The 25,594-nt window shown below is 46.0% G+C and overlaps 1 protein-coding gene across 2 annotated transcripts in view; it reads right to left on the bottom strand.

The window, feature by feature from the left end:
• si:dkey-49n23.1 (semaphorin-3D) overlaps positions 1 to 25,594 on the bottom strand; it is a 67,073-nt gene that overhangs the window by 31,588 nt on the left and 9,891 nt on the right. The window contains exons 1-2 of one of the 2 annotated variants that reach the window (XM_066670586.1): positions 13,762 to 13,899; positions 10,492 to 10,677 (exon numbers count right to left, since the gene is read on the bottom strand). In XM_066670586.1, coding sequence (XP_066526683.1) covers positions 10,492 to 10,618 — 127 coding nt within the window. In that variant the 5' untranslated portion in view covers positions 10,619 to 10,677; positions 13,762 to 13,899. Of the gene's footprint in view, positions 1 to 10,491; positions 10,678 to 13,761; positions 13,900 to 25,594 lie in introns of those variants that run through there. The other variant, XM_066670585.1, reaches the window with a different exon arrangement.

Raw genomic sequence — 25,594 nt, forward strand, 5'->3', positions numbered from 1 at the left:
TCTGTACTGTTACATATATATTTTCAGTTAACTGTTTATTCAGTCTGCATGAGACTGTCTGTGAGGAGTGTGGTGTGTTCTCTCTGTGTCTGCGTGGGTTTCCTCCGGATGACTGTCTGTGAGGAGTGTGGTGTGTTCTCTCTGTGTCTGTGTGGGTTTCCTCTGGGTGACTGTCTGTGAGGAGTGTGGTGTGTTCTCCCTGTGTCTGCGTGGGTTTCCTCTGGGTGACTGTCTGTGAGGAGTGTGGTGTGTTCTCCCTGTGTCTGCGTGGGTTTCCCCCGGGTGACTGTCTGTGAGGAGTGTGGTGTGTTCTCTCTGTGTCTGTGTGGGTTTCCTCTGGGTGACTGTCTTGAGGAGTGTGGTGTGTTCTCCCTGTGTCTGTGTGGGTTTCCTCCGGGTGACTGTCTGTGAGGAGTGTGGTGTGTTCTCCCTGTGTCTGCGTGGGTTTCCTCCGGGTGCTCCGGTTTCCTCCCACAGTCCAAAAACACACGTTGGTAGGTGGATTGGTGATGCAAAAGTGTCCGTAGGTGTGAGTGAGTGAGTGTGTGTGTGTGTGAGTGAATGTGTGTGTGTGTGTTGCCCTGTGAAGGACTGGCGCCCCCTCCAGGGTGTATTCCCGTCTTGTGACCAATGATTTCAGGTAGGCTCTGGACCCACTGCGACCCTGAACTAGATAAGGGTTACAGATAATGAATGAATGAATGAATGAATGAATGAATCTATCTATCAATCAAAAATATTGTGTCCCATGGCCCCGGAAGGTGGTAGGAATGGACAGGTCAGAGAAGCCAGGCAGATGTCCATGTCCCCCTGGAACTTCAGTCCCGGAGGCTAGGTCTGAAGCCCTGTTCCAAGCCGCTCTGAATGAGGCAAGGCTGCAGCCACATGACCCTCCTCACTCGATTCGGCTCTGATTACCTGTCTGTGCTCTCCCAACAACAAACACCTGGTGAGAGCGTAACAGGAGGCGGAGGAGCATAGAGTGAGAGAGTTTGGTTTCTAGTTTCAACAAAGATTTTTTAAGTCCACGAATGCTAATAAACGGCCTGAGGCCAAACCTCTCCTGTGTCCATTAGGAGAAGTGAGGCTACTCTGAAGAGCGGGAAAAGAGATTAACCTTAATTTCCCTCATCATTCATCATCCGTCTCTCTCTTTCTCTCTCTCTCTCTCTCTCTCTCTCTTTCTCTCTCTCTCTCTCTCTCTCTCTCTTTTTCTCTCTCTCTCTCTCTCTCTCTCTCTTTTCTCTCTCTCTCTCTCTCTCTCTCTCTCTCTCTCTCTCTCTCTCTCTCTCTCTTCTACTCTCGCAAAATCCAGAGATCCTCTTTGACACACTCCATCTTACCCTGAGTTTTTCTGCTAGCGTCAGTGGCCAGCAGTTACCACAATTACCCACAAGCCCCCCGCTGCAGGAGGTATCGAGGGTCGGCCTCATTAGCAGGATGAGAGGAAAAAGAAACAAGAGAATGACGAGAACTAAAGGAATTCCTTTCTCCTTCTCCCTCAATCACACAGTTACTGCTTTCAACAGCAAAGAAAGAGCAGCACTGTATAGAGAGCAATACACTAAACCACAGGCTGCTGCTGGACCGTGGTTTACAACGTGGGACCACACTGCTTCTGTGACGACGTTCTACAGCCTTCGTTCTGCTGTCAGTGGTTTTATAACCTTCGGCACAGGCTGTGAGATCACTGAGATCAAGGTGCTCTCAGATGTTTGAGGAAGCATTAATGAAGGTCAAAAAGTAACCGCTTAAAGGAGTGCATTGTGTCGGAGAATCGTTTTGCCCTCATTAGAAATGTAATGACAGGGTTTGGGCCACGGCAGGATGAGTGAGGGTAGGGGAGCGGCAGAGAGGGAGAGAGAGAAAATGAGGGAGAGCTTTTGGACTTAGTAAGAGGAGAAGGTTATGGCAAACTGGGGTGAAATGGAGGACAGACGGTCAGAAAGACAGACAAGGGGAAAGACTATAAGACTACGGGGAAAAGTGAAGCAGTAGTAGGAGGGGTGTCTGAGGACACAGTGCACTGCGTATGCCCTAATTATACTTCCATTGCTTTTTCTGAATCTATGCCATGGAATATTTTCAACCAAAATAACAGCTTAATCACTGTCTTTGCACCAAAGCATCACATAAATAAAAGCATGAATTCCATTAGCAATGAGCTCTGATCTCCAAGTCTTTGCTGTTTTTTTCCAATGTGAACAAATTACAACGAGATCCTTAAGATTTTAACCGTTTGTCCTTTAAACCAGTCATTATCAAAAGGCTGTTCTGTCCAGATCTGTGACCAATTTTTGATAATCAATGAGAGTCAATAATGAGTGAATATCTTCAGATAGTCGTAGTATTAGACATTCATTCATTATCTGCAACCCTTATCCAGTTCAGGGTCGCGGTGGGTCCAGAGCCTACCTGGAATCATTGGGCGCAAGGCGGGAACACACTCTGGAGGGGGCGCCAGTCCTTCACAGGGCAACACACACACACTCACACCTACGGACACTTTTGAGTCACCAATCCACCTACCAACGTGTGTTTTTGGACTGTGGGAGGAAACTGGAGCACCCGCAGGAAACCCACACCAACACAGAGAGAACACACCACACTCCTCACAGACGGTCACCCGGAGGAAACCCATGCAGACACAGGGAGAACACACCACACTCCTCACAGACAGTCACCCGGAGGAAACCCACACAGACACAGAGAGAACACACCACACTCCTCACAGACAGTCACCCGGAGGAAACCCACACAGACACAGGGAGAACACACCACACTCCTCACAAACAGTCACCCAGAGGAAACCCACGCAGACACAGGGAGAACACACCACACTCCTCACAGACAGTCACCCGGAGGAAACCCACGCAGACACAGGGAGAACACACCATACTCCTCACAAACAGTCACCCAGAGGAAACCCACACAGACACAGGGAGAACACACCACACTCCTCACAGACAGTCACCCGGAGGAAACCCACACAGACACAGGGAGAACACAGCACACTCCTCACAGACAGTCACCCAATCAAACCCACAACCTCCATGTCCTTGGACCTGTGTGACTGCGACACCTACCTAATGCACCATAGTATTAGACAACTTACACAAAAAGAGACAAGCAGACAAAGAACGCATTGTTTGCACTTTAAAAATAAAAGTAATATTTAATTCTGAACCTTCTGCCTTGATTTCTTTTACTTTTAACCTTCACAAAACAATTTTATCAGCTGGACTTCATAAATGTAACTGAACATCCCTGCTATCAACACGTTGCATGGAGGGAGGTCTCTCAAGACATGAACCATAAGTGAGTACCGAAGATAAGATAAGCCACAGGCTTTAAGACGTGTACTTGGAACAGTCAACTGATGCTCACGTGCCGGTAAGTGGAGGAACATCCCTCAGCTGTGAAATTTAAAAGTGCATCCAGCTGTAGACCTTTCATCTACCTTCACTTCTGGCTCTTTCTTCCCCTTAAAATTCCTCAGGACACTGGTGCAGAGGGAGGGAGGGTCTCTGGGCATTTTTGCTTGATGACATGTAAAAGTGATGTTCCCAGACGTGAAGGTAGAGATGAGACAACTCACCAACATCACGAGGCTCCAGATGGGAGCGAGGTTTCCTTAAACCGAACAATCCCTCGACAAAGGAGCAACGAACACGACTCGCTCAGATTCAGATCTCAAAATGATGCCCATCAGATTAAGCCTGTTTTTTCCAAACAATTCCAAACACATGCGTGTGAAGGACTCTGTGAGCAGTGGTTTTGATTAATGACCACTCCTCTTCACTGAAGTCCTTCCATATCAACGTGTAGTAAGTCTCACTCCGGTGCTCCAAGCAAAATCCAAAAATGAGGGCTAACCATTAGGGCTGAACATTTTGGGGATTAATAATAAATAATAACTGTAAGAAATGAAGGTCTGAGTCTGTTCTATTGCCAACAAAAGACCAAGAAGTGAGCCACGGACTAAAGATTTAAGCAGCGCTCTCGGGACCGAAAGGTCACCAGCTCTAACCCTTAAACTGGCAGAAAAAGTAGGATGTGGTGGGGTTAAGGAACAGGTCTTTCTTCTCCATGGTGACCTTGAATGATGCACGTCACGTAGTCATTTTGTAGATGTGGTCATAGAGCAGTGTCTGACTGTCTCTGATTGGTCGACACTAAATGTACCCACTTACAACCTGTAAATCAACACTAGGTAGAATTTTAACCTTCGTATTAATGCGTCTAAATCGCTGTGATTCTCCACTGAGCTGTAACAGTGAGAACAGAGCCTCTGTCTTTGCTGCTCCTGGGCTCAGCACTGCAGAAATGGCACTATATAAATTTAGAGTAGGGTAGGACCCACTCCCTTTTGCACCTTGCTCGTGATTACACGCCACAAATATAGGGGGAGCCCAAGAGCAAAAGCACAAAATCATACAACACAGTCAATAATTAACCTGCAGCTCTTGAAATATAAAGAATTGCCCTTGGCTTTATTAATTATTTTAATTTTCAAATGTCCGTATTTGCTTGTAGCAAATATAATGACATCAGTACCTTTGTAATTAAAAAGATTTCAGTCACTGATGTGATGTATCTAAGTAACCTCAAGCTCAAAGACATCTGGAGGCATCCACATGACGCACTTTCCCCTTTAACAGTTCCCCATTTCTTATTAGTGTCAGCTTTTCCTTAAAGCCTTTACAGGGCGTTGGCCTCTGGTTGTTGCACTTCTTCACAAAGCTATTAGCCAACGCTGCTGCTGCTACTAGAAAAGGCTAGAAGGACCACTTCAGATTCTTCCTGCCTCCGTTTGTACAGCACTTTTCATTTCTTGTTCTATTTTTAGGAAAGAATCACATGAGGTGTTACTTTATAAAAGTCTTTAGAGACTTTATTTCTCTTGAACCATCTTGACTGCGTCTCTCCGATGGAATGAACACTCACTGAAAGCGCGCCCTGTCTGTGGGGGTGAATGTGTAAATAGTCGGGTGTGAAATGGGGAAATGGAGCTTTAGGGGTCAGTGGCGCTTGGAGAAAGCAAAGCAGTGACAGCGGGGTCTGTAGAGCATCGCCTTCAGGAAAAACTACAGGATGAAGTACCCCAAGGAAATGTTTTTTTGTCTACACACACACACACACACACACACACACACACATACACAGTCACTAGTTTCTGTGAATTGTGGGGACATTACATTCATTCTATGCAGACTTATCCTTACCACTTTTATAACTGCTACAAGCTTAGCCCTGTCATCACCCTAGCTTTTACCGGGGAGGGTGTGGGGGGTCAGAACGGTAAAATAATACATTCATAATGCATGTCACTTGTAATTATTCCTATGTAAATATGATTTGTGAACTCATTATCGTTTGTGAGCGGCACGGTGGTGCAGTCACACAGCTCCAGGGACCTGGAGGTTGTGGGTTTCCTCTGGGTGACTGTCTGTGAGGAGTGTGGTGTGTTCTCCCTGTGTCTGCGTGGGTTTCTTCCGGGTGACTGTCTATGAGGAGTGTGGTGTGTTCTCCCTGTGTCTGCGTGGGTTTCCTCCAGGTGACTGTCTGTGAGGAGTGTGCTGTGTTCTCCCTGTGTCTGCATGGGTTTCCTCCGTGTGACTGTCTGTGAGGAGTGTGGTGTGTTCTCCCTGTGTCTGCGTGGGTTTCTTCCGTGTGACTGTCTGTGAGGAGTGTGGTGTGTTCTCTCTGTGTCTGCGTGGGTTTCCTCCGGGTGACTGTCTGCGAGGAGTGTGGTGTGTTCTCCCTGTGTCTGCGTGGGTTTCCTCCGGGTGACTGTCTGCGAGGAGTGTGCTGTGTTCTCCCTGTGTCTGCGTGGATTTCCTCCGGGTGACTGTCTGTGAGGAGTGTGGTGTGTTCTCTCTGTGTCTGCGTGGGTTTCCTCCGGGTGACTGTCTGTGAGGAGTGTGTTGTGTTCTCCCTGTGTCTGCGTGAGTTTCCTCCGGGTGACTGTCTGTGAGGAGTGTGTTGTGTTCTCCCTGTGTCTGCGTGAGTTTCCTCCGGGTGACTGTCTGTGAGGAGTGTGGTGTGTTCTCCCTGTGTCTGCGTGAGTTTCCTCCGGGTGACTGTCTGTGAGGAGTGTGTTGTGTTCTCCCTGTGTCTGCGTGAGTTTCCTCCGGGTGACTGTCTGTGAGGAGTGTGGTGTGTTCTCCCTGTGTCTGCGTGGGTTTCCTCCGGGTGACTGTCTGTGAGGAGTGTGGTGTGTTCTCTCTGTGTCTGCGTGGGTTTCCTCCGGGTGCTCCAGTTTCTTCCCACAGTCCAAAAACACACGTTGGTAGGTGAATTGTCGACTCAAAATTTTCCGTAGGTGTGAGTGTGTGAGTGAATGTGTGTGTGTGTGTGTGTTGCCCTGTGAAGGACTGGCGCCCCCTCCAGGGTGCATTCCTACCTTGCACTCAATGATTCCAGGGAGGCTCTGGACCCACCGCGACCCTGAACTGGATAAGCGCTTACAGATAATGAATGAATGAATGAATGAATTAACGTTTGTTCAGTTAGAAGTTGCAGTTTTGTACGAGTTACTATGAGCTACAAAACTTCACTCCACAAGCTGCTTAAGTGCAATGTGCAAGAGAGGCTACAGTCAAGTGAGGCACTCCAGATGCTGCTGCTGATTCAGAGCAAACGAGACCCCATGCAGCTTCGCCAGAGATACCCTGTCACTTATAGTCAGATATGTCTTATCTTAAGTCTACACGCCTTTGATTTTTATCACCAGTGAAGATACAGCAATCTGGAGTAGGACTGAGAAGCTTGAATGGCTGTTTTGAGCATGAGTGTAGATCTCTCAGAAGCACGTCATTTCATTTCTTTCAAGAATGTGCCCAAAGTTTCCCAGAGTCCTGAGCTAAAAGCAGACGAAGGAATCCTTTGTGAATGTGAAAAGGGAACAGTTTAAGGGCAGATAAGGAAACACACCAAGTTACAAATAAGCAGAACCACTGCTAGAGACTCAGTCGTCTCAATATTCTAACCTCAAAGTTGCGTCCTGGACTGGTTCAGTTCAAAACACAGATTATTTGAGGGGCTAAAGAACTTTCAGTGGGACTACAGCCCCCATAAAACAGGCCCAATTACATCACTGTAAATAAATATCTTTAAGTCCAGTCATGGGGAAGATACTAAACAGTGATTCTGGCTCTGAACCACAGCGTTCTACTAATCATTTATCCACTTGAAATGGTACAGAAGGCACAGATATGCCCCAGTGCCACAAAGACTGTGCCTCAGCGCTTCATCGGGTCCATCCTCTATTTAACAGCATTCCTCATCAAGGCTGTGAGCTCTGTTAAGTGTCGAGGCCTTGACAGGTTCATTAGCTCAAAGTTGAGAGTGCAGTGCTGTTCCTGAGATGCACACAGATGTCACACAGACAGGGGTCGCAACCACGACACCACATGGCACCCACCGCTATCAGGAACCACTTCCCACAAGTTGCATTCCAGGGAAACATGGGGGATATATTTAGAGGCTGAGGAAAAAGCCGTAGTTAAAGGATTCCCTTTAAACAGCATGCGCTTTAATATTGCTGCTGTTGGTTTGTTATTAGTCTCTACCTTTACCCATAGATTCAGAGACCTGCAGATGTTAGGATGGTAATTACATCAGTGAAGCTCAAACAAGGCCTGTTTTCTTTGGTGCTAATCCACTCCGCTGTCAGGGAAAATTAATTGGAGTGGGAATTACATTGGGAAGCACTGGACACAATGCCAGGAGCCACCACGCTGTCAGGGGTTAAGCAAACAATAAGCAGGTCCATCAACCAATCATCTGAATCAGTTTTGAAGCTCTCATGAACTGAGCTCCTGACCCCTTGAATACTATTTAACATCAGCAAGCCTCAGGCTGATCTTTACACCTGATGACAGAACTTAAACTGTCCAGTTCGACAGTTCCAATCTCTTTCTCCTTCCTTGTTTTCAGCCGAATCTCCGAAAACATCAACCGCAGTAACTCGGCCCCAAGAAAGATGAGACAGTTGACCTCCATACGCAAGAACTGGCTCCAGACTTTTCCATAAATGTTTTTCATGTTATTATTTCCTCCCTAACTAAGGAGCAAGGCCTTCTCTGGGATACCTGCAAGCAAAACAAGTGCCCCGTCCATTGTTAATGAATAACGTCTGGGTTTGGCGTCTCCTGGCCCACCTTTGACGATTGTGTCATAAATAAACGGCGCCTCAAAAATGACACATGAGTTTGAGGCCCAGCGTTAACGTGCTTGGAGATAATGGGAAGCACATTGGCAGCGGAGAGGATAAGGCACTGTCCGACACCTCCCTGTATGTAATTTTCCTGTCAGGAAACTGGCCGGGTCCTGGTTGGTTCCGGGAGGTTCTCGAGGTCAGTCCCGGAGGTGGACTGGGATGAGCTGATAACAAAAGAGACTCTGGGGATGAGCGCCAGTGTGGCGGGGATGACCGGACAGACAGCCTGAGGGATGCCTAGGCATATTTCACCAGTGGCAAGACTTTATCTTATGGATTGTAAGTATTTCAGAGGCTGTAACTGCTGTAGCATGCGTGGTGCATTTTTATTTGGACTCCTCTTCCAGTAAAGGGACTCTAGTCCTTCATTAGTGTGACACGCTAGGTTATGACATGTCATGTGGTGTCTGTAACTGCAGGGATGTATATGTGCTTAGTCCAGAGTTTACAGCATTATTACTCAGAGCTGTTTCCTCTTGAGCTGTATTTTAATAGGGCACTGGCCCAGCTGATGTCTTTAGGGACATGAGGATGTAAGACAAGACGGTTAGCGCCACGACAGAGAGGCACACCAGGACACGCTCAGCCTCAAAGCTAAAGAAGTGACTTTAATAAATTAAAGCAATATGTAATATACCAAAGGTTGGTCAGGTTAGCGGTATTCTGTTTGGGATTGCTGGGGAATGGACAGATGTTGTTCTACATGACTTCACGTCTGCTGCTGTACAGTGCTGAACGGTTTCGGTCATTACTAATCTGTTACAAATGTATTCCACTAGCTCCTGTTTGCGGATGACTGCTGAGAAACCGGCTTCATAAAATCTTTAATAAGTCTAATATTCCCACTGATCTTGTAACTTCAAATCCGTCTGTGGGAGGGAGGTGTGTTAAGGCACTGTGAGGAGGGGGGTTGCTAAGGCCTCGTCGCCGACTGTGCCCCACCTCCTTTGGCCCGAGAGACATCACTCATAGCAGGACCCGACTGAGTCATGGCTGAGGTCCTCTCACTCAGTCTGGCTCATTACCTGTCAGCGTCATTCTGATGTAAAACTCTCGTGAAGGATGAGTTTATATGAAGAGAGTTAAAAGGGAGCAAGAAAAAGAGACATTTTAGGCTGTGGCCCAATGTTTAGAGAAGCTGGCTTGGGTCTAGAAGATCCATTTTTACAGTCAAATACATATTTACATGCAAAACGCTGTCCATATAAGGGTGAAACTGTGTTAAATAAACAACCGGAATGCCTCCAGCATCAGCCTTCCTGGGTTGGCATTATCATTGCTCTCAGGCCATTTTTATCATTTTATTAATTCTAACGAAACCTATTTTCCAGTGCTTTTTATATTTATATTTTGGTCAAATGGACCCCAAGGGGGTTTTAATAATGTCTCTTTATATTCAGTAACCAACAGATCCAAGCTAATCCCAACTCTGGGTGGATTCCACAGACCCTTTAACTCCCATATATTTAAATTGGTGGCACAAGCCCCTGTCCTGAATCCAATGCTCTTTCAAAATTTCACAACTTTTGGAACATGAACTCATGCTCTTAGTTCACAGCCGTACAGATGCCAATAAAATGAATGTTAAAATAACATCACAATACGTCAGGGTATTTTGGCAATAATGATATCCTTGGCAATGTGACCAAACACTGACAAAATACTTCTATTGATTTCCAGAACACACCACTGCAACAAAATAAATGTTACATTAAAAGTAAATATATTGAATTTAATACGTTTTATATAATAAACGTTTTTATTTATTTATTTTACTACAAGATAAAGGTATAAATATATATATAAGTAGTACATAAATATAAACAATGTAGTGTATAAATCTAAAACACAGTGTGTGCAAATAAACAGCAAAAATAAACAAAAATGAACCTTAAAGCTTCACAGTAAAAAACAAAAACAAATACAGAACAGCTGCTGTTCTGAGATCTGAGTGTAGTTTGTGTTTGCTTCTGCTCGAGGTGTTAAAACAGATTAGTTGTGTTCCCCACTTCTGTTTTTATAAACTTATTTCATTTTTTCCATAAAGCCATGGTTTATTGTACATCTGACCTTTTATAATCAACCCCCCCCTCCACATGACATTCCCCTTTTTTGAGCATATTCCTCCAGCCTAGAGGATGACATGCTGTATGATGGGTAACTGCATGACGTCATCACGTAAACAATTCCGAAAATCAAGATTTATCACGATATCATTGAGAACAATACAATCTGACACAGCTCTAGAAAGAAGCTGAGTTTCTGACCTGTGTGGGAGAGCTGTAGTCGCGGTCCATTCTGGCTCCAGGTGGCGCTGGCTCTGACGACAGGTAAGAGAAACTGAAGTAGCACGGCCAGCAGCGGCCATGTCCTCCACAATCCCACAGTCTCCATCTCCAGTTTCCTCTCCTTCAGATGTAGGGCGTGTCCTCTGTCACATTCCCTTTACGCTGCTGTGGGAAACACACAGACACAAATCCTTCAGGCCTTGGACGCTCTGCAGTGAGTTGCTTTCATGATCACGCCATTTTCACTCGCAACATTAAATTTCTTAAAGGAGCGCCCTGTAAGATTTGGCATTTTGCTTGAGGGCTCCCCCTACAGTTGCAGTGCGTCACTTTTTATAGCGTTGTCCTTAAAAAGGGGAGAGGTGGTTCCCTACCCTCCTTCAAAAGTTACATAGTGCAGTTTCTGTAGTGCTGAGTCTACCAACGATAGATTATCCTTATTACAGCTCACTGGAGCATCACAATGATTCTGATGCTATCGTTTACAGCTAAAAATAATGCTACCTAATGTTCTTTTACACCACAGTGATATCCATTAGTCTGAACTGTACCCATAGTTTTAACTGACCACTGTGTTTTGGAACTGGAACCTGTCCATTTATGGCTAAGAAACGTCTGGCTACTTAAAGTCTATAGAATTGACAAATGACCAAACAAGGGCCCTTTTCCTCTTCAGCTTGAGGACGCTTAGCTTCAACAAAGTTGAAGAGGGTTCCACATGACATTCCTGCACCACGACACCAGCCCTGTTTATGGCTCTTGTTCTGTGAACTCCTGAAAGCCTCTAACTGCGTGTCCTGATCTACAGCCAGAGGTGACGGCTGGGGTCAGCAGAGACTTCAAGGGAAAATGTGACTGACCAGAGGGCTGAGACCAGATCCTGAAAAGTGTGAGCAGCGTGCCAGTGGGTGACCTCAGCTGGACGAGGGCTACGTCGAGGGGGGGAGCGGAGGCATTGTTTAGAGAACTTTTCCCATGGCTAATCAGCCCCCCACAATCTTTATTCCCTTTCCCTACAGAGGTCAGACTATGTAAACACATTACTTGTGTAACCTCAGAACACTTGAATTGCTCCCATAAACCCATCATAAACACCGTAAACCGAGTCTGTAAATAAGAACAAGAACATGGAGAAACCCGGGATGAATTTGGTTCGAGCTCATTATCGATCTCCTTGCTCCACACTGGTTGACAATGTCTGAAAGTAGGAAACCTCAGTGAGTGCGTAGTCTTCATTGTGCTGGCTTTTCTGTGTCAGGCCTTTTTCCCATGTGAGGGTTATTGTGGAGTGAGCTATAGAGCCACACTTAAGCTACCACAAGGACCCCTGGGGACTTTTAAACACGGGCAAAATGAGCTTAGGGCTAAACATATGCAAAATGAACACAGGGAGGTTTTTTCTACCCATTCACGACCTTCTAAACATATGGCAATTAGGCTGCGACTGCAAATTTATTATGGTATTTATTTTAGGTCCTTGTTAACTAATTTAATACTAATCCCACATTCAGCATTCCTAAATAAATTCCAAAACAGAAGCCATGTGAATCTATTAACGCTCCTCAGACTGGGACGCATCCAAACCTTTGAAGGAGTTGATAGGTTTACAGCAGCAGTTGGTAAGGTGTTAAGCCCCAGGTTGATTAATGCTCCATTCGATCTCCACGATGTCTGGACCCATGCCCAAGGCCGGTTTTACAGCATCAGCCAAAATGCAGGTGCTCCGCTCAGAACCAGATCTGGGAGCCTTATTAACTTCCTTCAAATCACTGTAGAATCATTCATCTTCCTGATAAAGGAAGCAAACCCAAGTTCCCGTCTCCAGAGCGGCACATGTTCGCTGCAAGGTGGAAGCGATATGTCTGACACTAATATAACAAGAATTATGACCTCGAAATGAACATTCTGTATTGCGTTCATTCAGCGTTTTCCACGCCTGTGTCAACAGTAGCAGAATTCATTTGGGAGGATAGAAGGTATTTGAATTACACCGCATACGTTCCCATTCAAGCAGGAGCTCCCCCTCGTCAGTGCCCTTGATTTACAAGGAATGAGGAATATGGTTTCAATCATCACTAATGACTCTAAAGAGACTTCTGGCTTGCCGTCTCACTCTGTGCTGGGCTCGTATTCAGAGTGTACTTCTGAAATGAATGCAAAGCTTGAGTGGTGAATTAACGGTTTCCTCGTCTCTAGCTCAGTGTCTTAACAAAACGTCTGTGACCTGCTTTGGTCCAAACCCCACAGCAGTGTTCTCCCCCTGTGTAAACAGCCCTGTTCAGAACGCCCGCTTTCAGCACCTGTTCCTTTAAATGATAATGAGCCGCTCGCTGTTCACCCCGACCCCGAGCGCACAGCAGTGAGCCATTTTTGCTCAGTTCTCTTTATTAGGATTTAGTATTAGGTTCAAAGTTGTTATATTAATTCAAACTTGCTGGGTGTTTAGTCAAACTCGATTGTCCTTTAAAATACAGCTCTGATTCTGAAGAAACCACACAGACCTAAGCACGTTTGTCTTTACATTTGACTGAGGTCAGAGAAAGCCTACAGCTTCAGTTCCTGTAACCCAGACAAAAGATGGTCGTCAGGATTTTGAATGCAAGGAAAGAAAACAAACACGCAAGTGGTGGGAAAAGCATCACGCACCAGGAACAGGAAGCAGCTGATAGTGAGGCACTTCCACGTGATGAATGTATGTGAAGAAATTTGGGTCAGGAGTGTTGACTCTATCAGAGAGACCCTGGATGAAGCCTGGCCTACAGCTTCTTCATCAGGAAAGAAAACACATATCTAACTGGACAAATTATTTAATTCTTTGGTCATGAGTCAGGGCAGTTTTCCACCACATGGCACCTATGCTACTGGACTCTGTTGGACTCTTTGTTTGGACCCCATTCCCCGGTTAGTTTCCACTACCACAGCTCCCTCTGAAAAGTAGCTGGTGACTTCACAAACAAGGAGAGTGTGAACTTCCAAAAGACCTCAGCATAAATGTTCCACCTGCCGTTGTGAGTCGAATAAAAACAATTGTGATCAAATGTGAAAAAGGAAAAGCAAAGAACAGAGTACAGCCGACTGGAGTAAAGCAGGAAAAGCCCCAACTCATCACCTTTCACCCAAAAGCAGTTGCTTGAATAAGCAGAAGAGTGTAAACAGCATTTTTTATAAGTGATGAAGCTCTCCATCGAGAGCAAACACTTCCACTTAAAGAAGGTGCTGTTGAAAAGCTGAAAGAAATAACACAGTTACCAAGGTTCAGCCAGTGACCCAGTGGCTGCTGTTGAGCTGAAAGCAGCGCAGGGTGCTGTCAGTGTAATGAATGATCGCCTTCGCTTCCCTGCTGGCCTTGAGCTCTTGTGATCCTCAGAATGAAGGGATCACCAGGACTGCTTCCCTCGCTGTGCTCCAGCAATTGCTCACCGTGCTTGACAACGACGTCCCGCCACTTTAGACGCTGTCACCTTCCCTGGAGCGGGACAATTAATCAGACATGCACCGTGTGACAATGGAGCTTTTACGAAGATAACAAAGGGCACTTGGTGAGGTTTGCTCAGGAGTTTGGGAGGAGACCAACTCTGAGAACTCAAGAGCTATTACACAGTGCTGCAGTGACACAAACGTGGGGGTGGCGTGTTAGCATTTGTTGCGCTAGTACGAGCGGATCAGAGACAGCGGTGCTGAGTTTTTAGAAACTGGAATTTAAGATACAACTCTGGGGTGGAGACGGTTATTTCTCTCATTGGAGTTCTTACTAATCTCTGAAAAGACTTGAAAATAAGTCAGAGAGCAGTCAACACTGGGGGAAAACAAGCAGCCTGAGCCCCTCCTTATGCGCATTACAAAAACAGTACATACAAAGTGGGCAGGACATTTATCTGAGGAAGACTTTAGAAGCAGGCGCTTCCTAATTCAAGGCGATTCTTTTCATTCCAGAGTGCAAACACATGCTTTTGGAGGAGAAACTGTGTCCACCATTGGCCTTTTTTCTGGCCAAAACAATCAAGGCTCATCTACACGGCCTCATCAGCGATGACAGTCCACTGATCTGTGGAGGCTTTCAGCTGCCGTTCTGAATCAACTTGAGAAAACACAGAACACCGAGGGTGTTTAGTGCCAAGTGCCTGCCCATCACGCCCATGGGCTGTGGTCTAAAAGCAGTTAGACACCAGCTCCAGCACCAGTGAATGTAGCCAGACTCTCTAACCCAGCTTAACATATCGCATTGTCTCGGATCTGTTTTGGATTGAAGGAACGTGCACACAATGCCTAGAGAAGAAGGAGAATGCAGAGAAGAAACTGCACTATGTCCCTATCCCCTCCACTTGATTTCAGGACAGTGCTGTAAAAGTGAATTACACTTTGCAATTATAGGGAGATCTAATTATACCGAGAGTTGCGTTGAAAGTGCCTTACGTAACTCTACATCTTCATTCACCTTCTTTCAGTACGTGGATCTATAAATATGCAATGAGTCCCCCTTTAACATGAGTCAAATGAGTCAAATATGCAATGACTCCCCCTTGTCTGCAACTTGAAAGGCCTGCTCCACGCTCTGAGAAAAGCTGACACTGTGGTGGTACCCTGAAGGGCACATTTTCAGAATGTTTAAGTAGAGAACACGACTGTATTTTATTCTATAATAATGTGTTAATTTACACCCCGTTTCATCTCCAGGACATGTTCATTTGTTTTACACAGTTCTATAATGAGGGTGGCACGGTGGAGCAGCAGGTTAGAGTCGCAGTCACACAGCTCCAGGGACCTGGAGGTTGTCGGTTCGATTCCCGCTCCAGGTGACTGTCTGTGAGGAGTGTGGAATGTTCTCCCTGTGTCTGCGTGGGTTTCCTCCGGGTGACTGTCTGTGAGGAGTGTGGTGTGTTCTGTGTGGGTTTCCTCCGGGTGACTGTCTGTGAGGAGTGTGGTGTGTTCTCCCTGTGTCTGCGTGGGTTTCTTCCGGGTGACTGTCTGTGAAGAGTGTGGTGTGTTCTCCCTGTGTCTGCGTGGGTTTCCTCCGGGTGACTGTCTGAGGAGTGTGGTGTGTTCTCCCTGTGTCTGCGTGGGTTTCCTCCAGGTGCTCCGGTTTCCTCCCACAGTCCAAAAACACACGTCAAGAGGTTGATTGGCGAGTCAAAAGTAGTAGGTGTGAGTGTATGTGTGTGTGTGTGTCTGTGTTGCCCTGTGAAGGACTGGTGCCCCCTCCAGGGTGTGTTCCTGCCTTGCGCCCAATGATTCCAGGTAGGCTCTGGACCCACCGTGACACTGAATTGGATAAGGGTTACAGATAATAGATGGATGAATGGAGTTCCAATAATGAGTGATTACACATATTCCCCTCTCCTTCTGGAGAAGAGAGTATGATGATGTACCTTGAGGGAACACAACTGGATTTTAACACCACTGCTGTGCCTTTGAAGGTGTTTATACATTTAGTTACAGTAATGTACCTCTACGACTGTTTTCAGAGAGTGCAGGATTGGTTGACATTTGGCCTAACTCTGGGCCACACAGCATGCTGTAACCCAAGTAACTCAAGTCTTTGCCAGTCCAGTAACTGTGCACTAAGAGCCAAAAGCTAGACAGATTTGGCAAAACTGTGTCTGTAATCTGGGCGTGTAAACATCTATATGCAAAGCTAGAAAGATAACAAAGATGTTTCAGCTGCGCGTGATTAAGACATGATTCCTCTTCAGCTGTGAACAACCACAGAGATCCTCCCATCACTGAAGCATACTTTGGCACTTCACTTGAGGGGGAGAGCATTTAGAAAACTTGTAAGTTGGAAAGCAAGAGGAGGGTGCACTCAACAGTCCCTTTGTGAAGGAAGACCCGTTGGTCTTGGTGATGCGTCAGAGAATGTTTGGCGCTATTCAGCCTTGTGGACAGCACTCCCACACCATAACAGTGATCGAGCCTTCTGTAATAACAAAGAGCAGCTCTGCTCCTGGTCTGGGGTGGAGTCCAGGAGCACTGGCCTGGAGCAAACTGCACTCCTTCACATACCAGGCCACAAGGCCAAGCAAAGCACTGAGGATTCCTCTCCACTAATACACACATCTGGCAAGGTGAAGCAGCAAAGAGGACAAAGAGATTTACTGTCCACTTCAGATGGTTTGACTTTGAGAAGATCCAGGAGCTGCTATCAGGGCGAAAAGAGTGGACACGGTGGGTATTCGGATCCTGGTTTCTTCGCCTGAAGGAGTTAAAGTCAGTGTTTAAACTTTATCTGATTTTCTAAGGACTGAAGAACAAGTCACAAATGCTGTGGACGGTAAAAGGAAAAGCACACAATAAAATTGTTAGTGTCTGTAACTATCTGAGCTGTTGTTGATGTAAAGTGAACAAGGGGCAAAAAGATCAGCCACTCTCCAGTCTTACTGTCGCTTATTAAAGTGAGGAACACTGCCCAAAGCCATTTATGTCACTTACACAAGAGGCTATTGTCATTCCAAATGATCAAATTCCAGCAATTCTTAGCACGTGTGTTTATTCTAGGTATTTACCAGCAAGAAACAATAAGACAAAGACATGAGAGGAGTTACTCAGGATGTGTGTGTGCTCTTAAAACGTGTAGGAGTCAAACGTAGGAAAAAACAATGCGACCCCCTCTAAGAAAAATGAACTCCCCAACTGCAGTGTTTCCAGACTCACAGGTATCATTTGGATGGGACATGTTCTCCTCTTTTGCCACAAAGAAACAAACATGAAACCTCTGTGTCCTGCTTTGGTCAAAAGCACACAAGCCCCACAGCAGCGTTCTCCACTTTTTCTCTCAGTTCTCTTTCTACTCCATTTTCTTTTCAGTGAATTCAGTGAATATTCAGCAAGGCTAATTTTACCTGGTCGATATCCGCTTCCCCAAAACCTGCTGTAAGTGCAAGAGGAAATTCTTCAAATAAACGTTCAGACGCTCTTCCAGATCATATCCAAAAACTATAACACATTTCAGAATAATGTATACACTGTTTGATTGTATTCTTTTGGTAACTTCACTTGATAAACATGAAGGGACGAGTAATATCGGACATGGACGTTGAAATCACATCTCCAGACGCTTTGGCTAAGGATCAAAGACTGGCTGATGTACAAACAAAACAAGAGCGCGGAGATGTGTTTATGAATATTACAGCTCAGTGCTGCTACCAAAATAAAGCAGTCATTCCATCCTCAGTCAGCGTGTATTTGATGAGGCCGACATCCATGTTTATCATCTAAAGTAAATCTTAAAAGACACCCACCCTCACCTGAGTTAGCGCCTGTCTGATCTTCGTTTTCTACTGCAGCCCCTGAACATCAGATTATTTAGGCAACACTTTTCTGACTAAAGCAAGACTAACCTATAGATCCGTGCCTTAAGACGAATTACAACGCGGCCCTCTGAAGGTTCTCACGTCTCGTTCTTAATCCCCTGTGTATCCAAGAGCCCCTCTTCTTTCATACAAGCCACTTATTTTGTACAACATGGAACTGTTTCAACACATCTCATTTCCTTAAGCTGGGCGGAGGGCATTCAGGGGGGGGTTCATGTGCTGTTTCTCAGCTACCAATTCCCACACAAGCTTCCCAAATGACGCTTCATGTCGCCACAAAGCTTGGGAGAGAAAGACCTTTTCAATCTCTGTCATTTCACAACACGCACCCCTGCTGCTGTCGACAGAAGAGTGTGCGCTGTTTGGGAAGAAGTCTCAGATGGGGAATTAGTCAGTTTGCACACAACTACTATAATAAAAATAATAAAAATAATAATCTTTATTTGTATAGAACATTTCATACATTAATGCAGCTCAAATTGCTTTGAGATTTTTTCATTCATTCATTCATTGTCTGTAACCCTTATCCAGTTCAGGGTCGCGGTGGGTCCAGAGCCTACCTGGAATCATTGGGCGCAAAGCGGGAATACACCCTGGAGGGGGCGCCAGTCCTTCACAGGGCAACACACACTCACACATTCACTCATACACTCACACCTACGGACACTTTTGAGTCTCCAATCCACCTACCAACGTGTGTTTTTGGACTGTGGGAGGAAACCGGAGCACCCGGAGAAAACCCACGCAGACACAGAGAGAACACACCACACTCCTCACAGACAGTCACCCGGAGAAAACCCACGCAGACACAGAGAGAACACACCACACTCCTCACAGACAGTCACCCGGAGGAAACCCACGCAGACACAGAGAGAACACACCACACTCCTCACAGACAGTCACCCGGAGAAAACCCACGCAGACACAGGGAGAACACACCACACTCCTCACAGACAGTCACCCGGAGGAAACCCACGCAGACACAGAGAGAACACACCACACTCCTCACAGACAGTCACCCGGAGGAAACCCACGCAGACACAGAGAGAACACACCACACTCCTCACAGACAGTCACCCGGAGGAAACCCACGCAGACACAGAGAGAACACACCACACTCCTCACAGACAGTCACCCGGAGGAAACCCACGCAGACACAGAGAGAACACACCACACTCCTCACAGACAGTCACCCGGAGGAAACCCACACAGACACAGGGAGAACACACCACACTCCTCACAGACAGTCACCCGGAGGAAACCCACGCAGACACAGGGAGAACACACCACACTCCTCACAGGCTTTAGAGATTTTCTAGGCAAAAAAATACCACACTACATATTAAACCGGGTAAAATAAAAGAAAAGGGATTTGACAAAGGCAAAAATAATGAAAAAGTATATTAAAAAGAAGGAAATAAAAAATAATACTGAAGTCTGGAGTTTTCCAGCACTTTAAGAGAGGAAGAGCATGTCTAATCTGTTAATACTCAGTGCTATCACGTTAATACCTCCAAGAATTGATAAAGCCTAAGAGAACAATTACACCCCAGGAGCAGTAAAAATGACGGCTGTCATCAACTGAACATCAGCCATAACCGATTAACAGCTCTAAGCTGTAAATCATTCATTCATTCATTCATTATCTGTAACGTATCCAGTTCAGGGAGCCCATATCCATGCTGCCATTTCTTTTTAACCCCCATGTAGTTGATGAAGTCTAGCAAGGTGAGTTTTACTCTCCACAGCACCTGTATGGATGCACTGAGATTTACTCCTTCTGCCCGAGGCGAAAAACCAAACCCCAGACACAGCTGAGTAAGGCTTTGGTGGAGGAGAGGCTGATATTAAGGCTGAACAACAAAGGCACAAGACGTTGAAACCACTGTCCAGATGCTGTGCAGATGCCTCCACATGTGACATCTGATTTCCAGCTGCTATAACTCCCACTGTACGATATGTAGCTGGTAGCTAACAGGAAAGCTAAGCAGCACAATGTACAGAATTCCTCCTGTTTTCCTCCCAAGCCCTTGGAAACCAAACCTGCCTCAGGTTTTGTGTGGAGAACAAACAATGAAAACAATTCACAGTGCCCTGACCTTGTTGTTCTGCACAGCCTGAGGGAGACCACCCCCCTTCCAATGATATCCGTTAAAAACACAGCAGGACTATGCTAACAGAGGATGGTGACCATTTTCCCATTAGATGTTTGGAGAATGTCCACACAGGAGACTTCCTCTCAGAGATTTACAGCAGCCTGAGGCTGAGCTCCATGGGCTCGACGCTGCTTCTACTCAACACCTCACAGTTCGGCTGGAGATGAGGCCCATTTTAGGACGCTCTTGGAGGAAACAAGCTAACCTAGAATATGTTTCACCTCGGTTTTTTTAATGAACGAAAGATGGGAATTGGAAAAAGCATTGGCTCTGCTCTCCTCTCGCACTGCAGGGGGCTTCTCCAGTGAAGGGAGGCTTGTTAACATTACTCTCTAGACACAATACGTGGCTTTCGTTGATGTTTAGTCTGCATTAAGTGAAAGGGAGACAGCACCTGCTACACTTCAAACCAATCTGCTTCAGTGTGAAAACAGAAACAATAAAAACGTGTCCTCGCCAAAAATCCACATCAAAAGACCTCGCCTTTTGGAGTCTGTGTAGTTTATCAACACAACACACGCTAACAACAAACAGAGCAGCTATCAAAGCAGGTGAGTGAAAGGGAGAGGTCGAATGAAGGTGAAGTTTATTGAAGGAAATGTTACAGACAGACAGGCGTCTCTGGGCAGACGCTGCAGGGCGTTTTATAGAGGGTTTAGATATAAACCCCGCATTAAATCACCAGCCTTTATTTTACTGCTTTTAAAAAGATTTAGTTCATATTAGAGATAGCTGGGTGAGTGGGTGAGTGGATAAATGGATGGGTGAATAGACAGACCAGTATCAACATTAATTCCTGTTCCCGGGCGGCACAGTGGCGCAGCAGGTAGGTATCGCAGTCACACATCTCCAGGGACCTGGAGGTTGTGGGTTCGATTCCCGCTCCGGGTGACTGTCTGTGAGGAGTGTGGTGTGTTCTCCCTGTGTCTGTGTGGGTTTCCTCCGGGTGCTCCGATTTCCTCCCACAGTCCAAAAACACACGTTGGTAGGTCGATTGGCGACACAAAAGTGTCCGTAGGTGTGAGTGAATGTGTGTCTGTGTTGCCCTGTGAAGGACTGGTGCCCCGTCCAGGGTGTATTCCCACTTTGCACCCAATGATTCCAGGTAGGCTCTGGACTCACCGCTACCCTAAACTTGATAAGGGTTACAGATAATGGATAATATCATTTGGGCCACATCGTTTAAAAAGCTGTGTTTATACTGGAATACAGCACAAAGGCATCTGTAAAAATCATGAGACATTAACCGTCATCAAACTCTTCTCCCTTAACTTTAAGACCTTTTTCCATCTCAGACCTCGAGTGCTGTAAGTGCATGAATGCTAAGTCTGACGGATCACTCAAACTAACAGAATGTATAGGATGATACAGTGAGGCTTCATCCCTGGTGGTCCAGATGACCTCACTCCGGACAGCTGAAATGTCACAGCACACGTAAATCACACTCTCATAATTCCCAACAGAGGAAAATCCAGTCGTTTGTCTGGTGTTCAAACGGCAAAATCAGACCTGGATAATTCAGACTGACAGACAGATTCAAAACAAAATGGTTCTTCCACAGTCTTCTCTGTCTGGACGTTTCTTCATGAGGCGGTTGCTGTTGACCTATTAACACAGCACTGGTGGCAGGCTTCTCTTTAAGAAGAATTTATTGGTCTATACTTGCAAGCCAGTAAAAAAGAGACTGGACTTCACACATGGATTTTATAACATATATGTGTTTAAAGCTGAGATATTCTCCCTCTTCTCCAGTTTTTTATTGAAACGTCTGTGACCTGCTTTGGTCCAAACCCCACAGCAGTGTTCTCCCCCTGTGTAAACAGCCCTGTTCAGAACGCCCGTTTTCAGCACCTGTTCCTTTAAATGATAATGAGCCGCTCGCTGTTCACCCCGACCCCGAGCGCACAGCAGTGAGGAGCGAGGAGCAGAAGCTCTGGTTTTTAGCTGTTTTTACACTGTTTTCTTATTTCTCTGCTCATGTTGTATCTGTTTAAACTTGTCTTTGCGCTTTCACATCAACGTGGGTCCATCACAAAAACGCCTCATTTTATCCCGTGTTCTCAGGTTTACATGCCATGCTACACTCTCTTGTTTCACTGTGTGTGGGTTGGTGGGCTCCACACATTAATGTCCACATGCACTGAGTATTTTATTTCATAATATGCCCCCTTTTCTTGGAAATGCTGGAGCCTGAGGGACCTAATTATAAGACAAGGTCATCAGCCACAGTTAAGCAAAGTACTTCCAGAGTGCTTCGTTTATCCACAGCCATGGCCTCAGGGCAATAGCTGGGACATATACTTATAGCCTAAGACGGACCACAATTTCAATGCTGTGTCATGCCGTCATCAAGAGCCTGGGGAATGTTTCAGCTCTGTTTATATACAGTAAGCCCTGGGAGGGCATAAACTAAAGCTAGAGGACAATTACTGTTACCTGCAGCTTTTCTTTTCTAGCGGTTTGCTGACGCCTGCATTATTTCACCGCTCCATCTGGAGATAGCACAGGGCTCCACAATTACAGACGCTCCAGGTGAACTCCCTGACGTTAGAGCTGCTCACTGGGGGTCAGCGGTGTGGTAACTTATGCAGCATGACACAAATTATCTACACAAAGTCTTCTAATCCAAAGCAGATAGTGTGTGGAATGCAAAATTACGAGGACAGCCCTAATCCTCGGGTTATAGCCGTTAGCCCATGTGCGTTTGGTTCCACTGACCATAAGAGGGCCAGGTCTGCGGGATGATACGAGCCGGGAAGTAAATCAGAGGTGAAAACAAGTCTTAGACAATGGGTTTTTATTTTTTATCTCCACTTGCAAGCCCGTCTGAAGCATCCTTCCCCTTAATCTCTCTGTGATTTATCTTGGCTCTTTTGACCTGAGGAATTCCAGTTCTGCTTAATGCAAAGCCAGAAAAACACAGAAAGAGATGGGACATGAGGCTTTCTCTGACACACAGAGACCGCAGGGATCAGCCTGGCCATCCTCCCACCCAGTGTTACACAGTGTGAGGGAGCGCTATCTCTGCTCCTGATCCAGGTGTAACCCCCCACCGTGGCTATGGCGAGAAATGATGGTGTGAGCAACGCAGCTGAAATTCAGCAGAATTCTCAGTATAAGAATGTGACGGCCCTTAATTAGACAGTTCTGTCCCATTTGTGTGGTCCCATCTTGTTGGTTTATGTCCTAGCTTATGTTTATTACAGTTCACTGTGCCCTAGCTTTTAAAGTACAGAACTTCTTGTTCCTTCCAAATATTTAATCAAAGTCTAGAAATGTTCCTGTAAAATGTATTATGATTCGTGATTATGTGTGTGCAGACACAACAATGACGGCAGGGTGGCACAGCAGGTAGTGTCGCAGTCACACAGCTTCAGGCACCCGCTCCGATGACTGTCTGTGAGGAGTGTGGTGTGTTCTCTCTCTGTCTGCGTGGGTTTCCTCCGGGTGACTGTCTGAGAGGAGTGTGGTGTGTTCTCTCTGTGTCTGCGTGGGTTTCCTCCGGGTGACTGTCTGTGAGGAATGTGGTGTGTTCTCCCTGTGTCTGCATGGGTTTCCTCCGGGTGACTGTCTGTGAGGAGTGTGGTGTGTTCTCCCTGTGTCTGCGTGGGTTTCCTCCGGGTGACTGTCTGTGAGGAGTGTGGTGTGTTCCTAACAGTCCAAAAACACACATTGGTAGGTAGATTGGCGACTCAAAAGTGTCCGTAGGTGTGAGTGAGTGAGTGAGTGAGTGAGTGAGTGTGTGTGTGTTGCCCTGTGAAGGACTGGCGCCCCCTCCAGGGTGTATTCCCGCCTTGCGCCCAATGATTCCAGGTAGGCTCTGGACCCACCGCGACCCTGAACTGGATAAGGGTTACAGATAATGAATGAATGAAAGACACAACAAGTGCAGAGAAATAAGAGCACTGAGTAAAAACAGACAAAATGAGAATGGGACGAAAGGGAACAAAGTATAAATGACTTAAAGCCCAAGTTTCTTCTCGTCGTTCTGAACAAGTGCATGTCACAAACTTTAATACTGGGTATAAAATATCCCCTATAATTTATAAAGTAATATAGAGGCACAAATTTTTGTTGCACACGTGAGCAGAATTACACACAATTACTATCCATTGTATGATAACATCCACAGCAATGAGAAAATATCTACAGCGACACATGTTTAAGTAGATTATCTAAAGCTCGGACACAGAGGTGGTTATCAAGACGACTGTTTCCTGTTCCACGAGAGCGTGAACTAGAGCCTGAACCATCATCACAGCTGCAGGCACGTGAGACCCGAGTAATATGACACCACAGATATCACCCCAGAGCCCAGAGGGGCTCAGAACCTCAAACACACAGCCACCCAACACGACTCGGAATAGCTGTAACTCAAGAACAAACAGCTGCTTAATCTACTCCACACAGCTCCGTCCCGCTAAACCCAAGAACAATGGAGGGCGAAAAATAGACTCATTCACGTCAACTGTGCTTCCCTGTCGGGTCCCAAATAGACTTTTCTGGAGAGGAAACAAAGGTTTGGATCTCTCCAAGTCATAACACTGTAGACTTTATCGAGAATATACTCACGTGACTTCAACTTTATTAACACCTGCTCAGAGCTTGTTCGGAGAACAGTGTTTTCGGACATTTCTGAGTGGATCTGATGGGAATCGATGATGAGAACCTTAGTGAGGTCAGGCCCTGATATTTTGCTGAAAACGTTTGAATCACAAAAGCATCTTCAACTCATCCTGAGGTCCCTGAATGGAGCTCCATCACTCCAGGGGGGCTTTATATCCCTCTAGCCAGAGCTCGATGACCTTAGGCTCTAGATTTCATGCGATTCTATTCACGATTATACGAGCCGTGTGTGCGTGCAAGTGGACACCTGCGTCCACAATGGGTCCGTCTTAAAGGAGGCGAGTTCACAAATTAGAAAGAGTGTCTACAAACTTCTGGACATGGTGTTCCTCAGATCTGTGGGGGGATTGCGGGTACAGAAGAGCACACACACACAGTCACTTCCAGCCTTCCTGAAGTCGGCCAAGCGCCAGGCGGCAGGTTTACTCAGATGCTCGTTGGGCAGGAAACCTACCGCTTGGCAAAGCTCAGTTATTGTTGACTTGATGGAGATAAGGGGCAATTAATTTAGATAATACAGAGACAATACAATAGGCTATTGAGCCACTTGCCACAGACAATCTTTGTCCTCGCGCCAATTCCCTGAGCGAGACACGCTAGCTGACAGCACAGGTTTGAGAGCAGGTTTATTACAAATAACCAGTTATAATGATATCCTATCTGCCTCTCAGACTACCACCTGTCCAGGAGCAGCTGAGAGAGCAGTCATTACCAAAACACAAAGGTAGGCTCTATATTTCATAGTGTAAGGATCGTACTAGAATTTACAACTAAGCAAAGAAGCCTTTGATGAGTGTGAGAACCTCACCGTATCAACTCACGATCATTAACTAAACGTTTCTGCCGAGACGTCCACCCTGGCCTTTGTTGTTGTGTTGTTATTGTTGTGTTGTTCAAAACGTCTTTAAGAACTCTGTTCCTTTCAAATATTAAGAGGTCTCTTGGATTACCTTCAAAGCTTTCCCAAGTCAACTAACGCCTTAAAGGCTAAGC

The sequence above is a fragment of the Hoplias malabaricus genome, chromosome 5 (genome assembly GCF_029633855.1).
Source record: "Hoplias malabaricus isolate fHopMal1 chromosome 5, fHopMal1.hap1, whole genome shotgun sequence".
Lineage (NCBI taxonomy): Eukaryota > Metazoa > Chordata > Actinopteri > Characiformes > Erythrinidae > Hoplias > Hoplias malabaricus.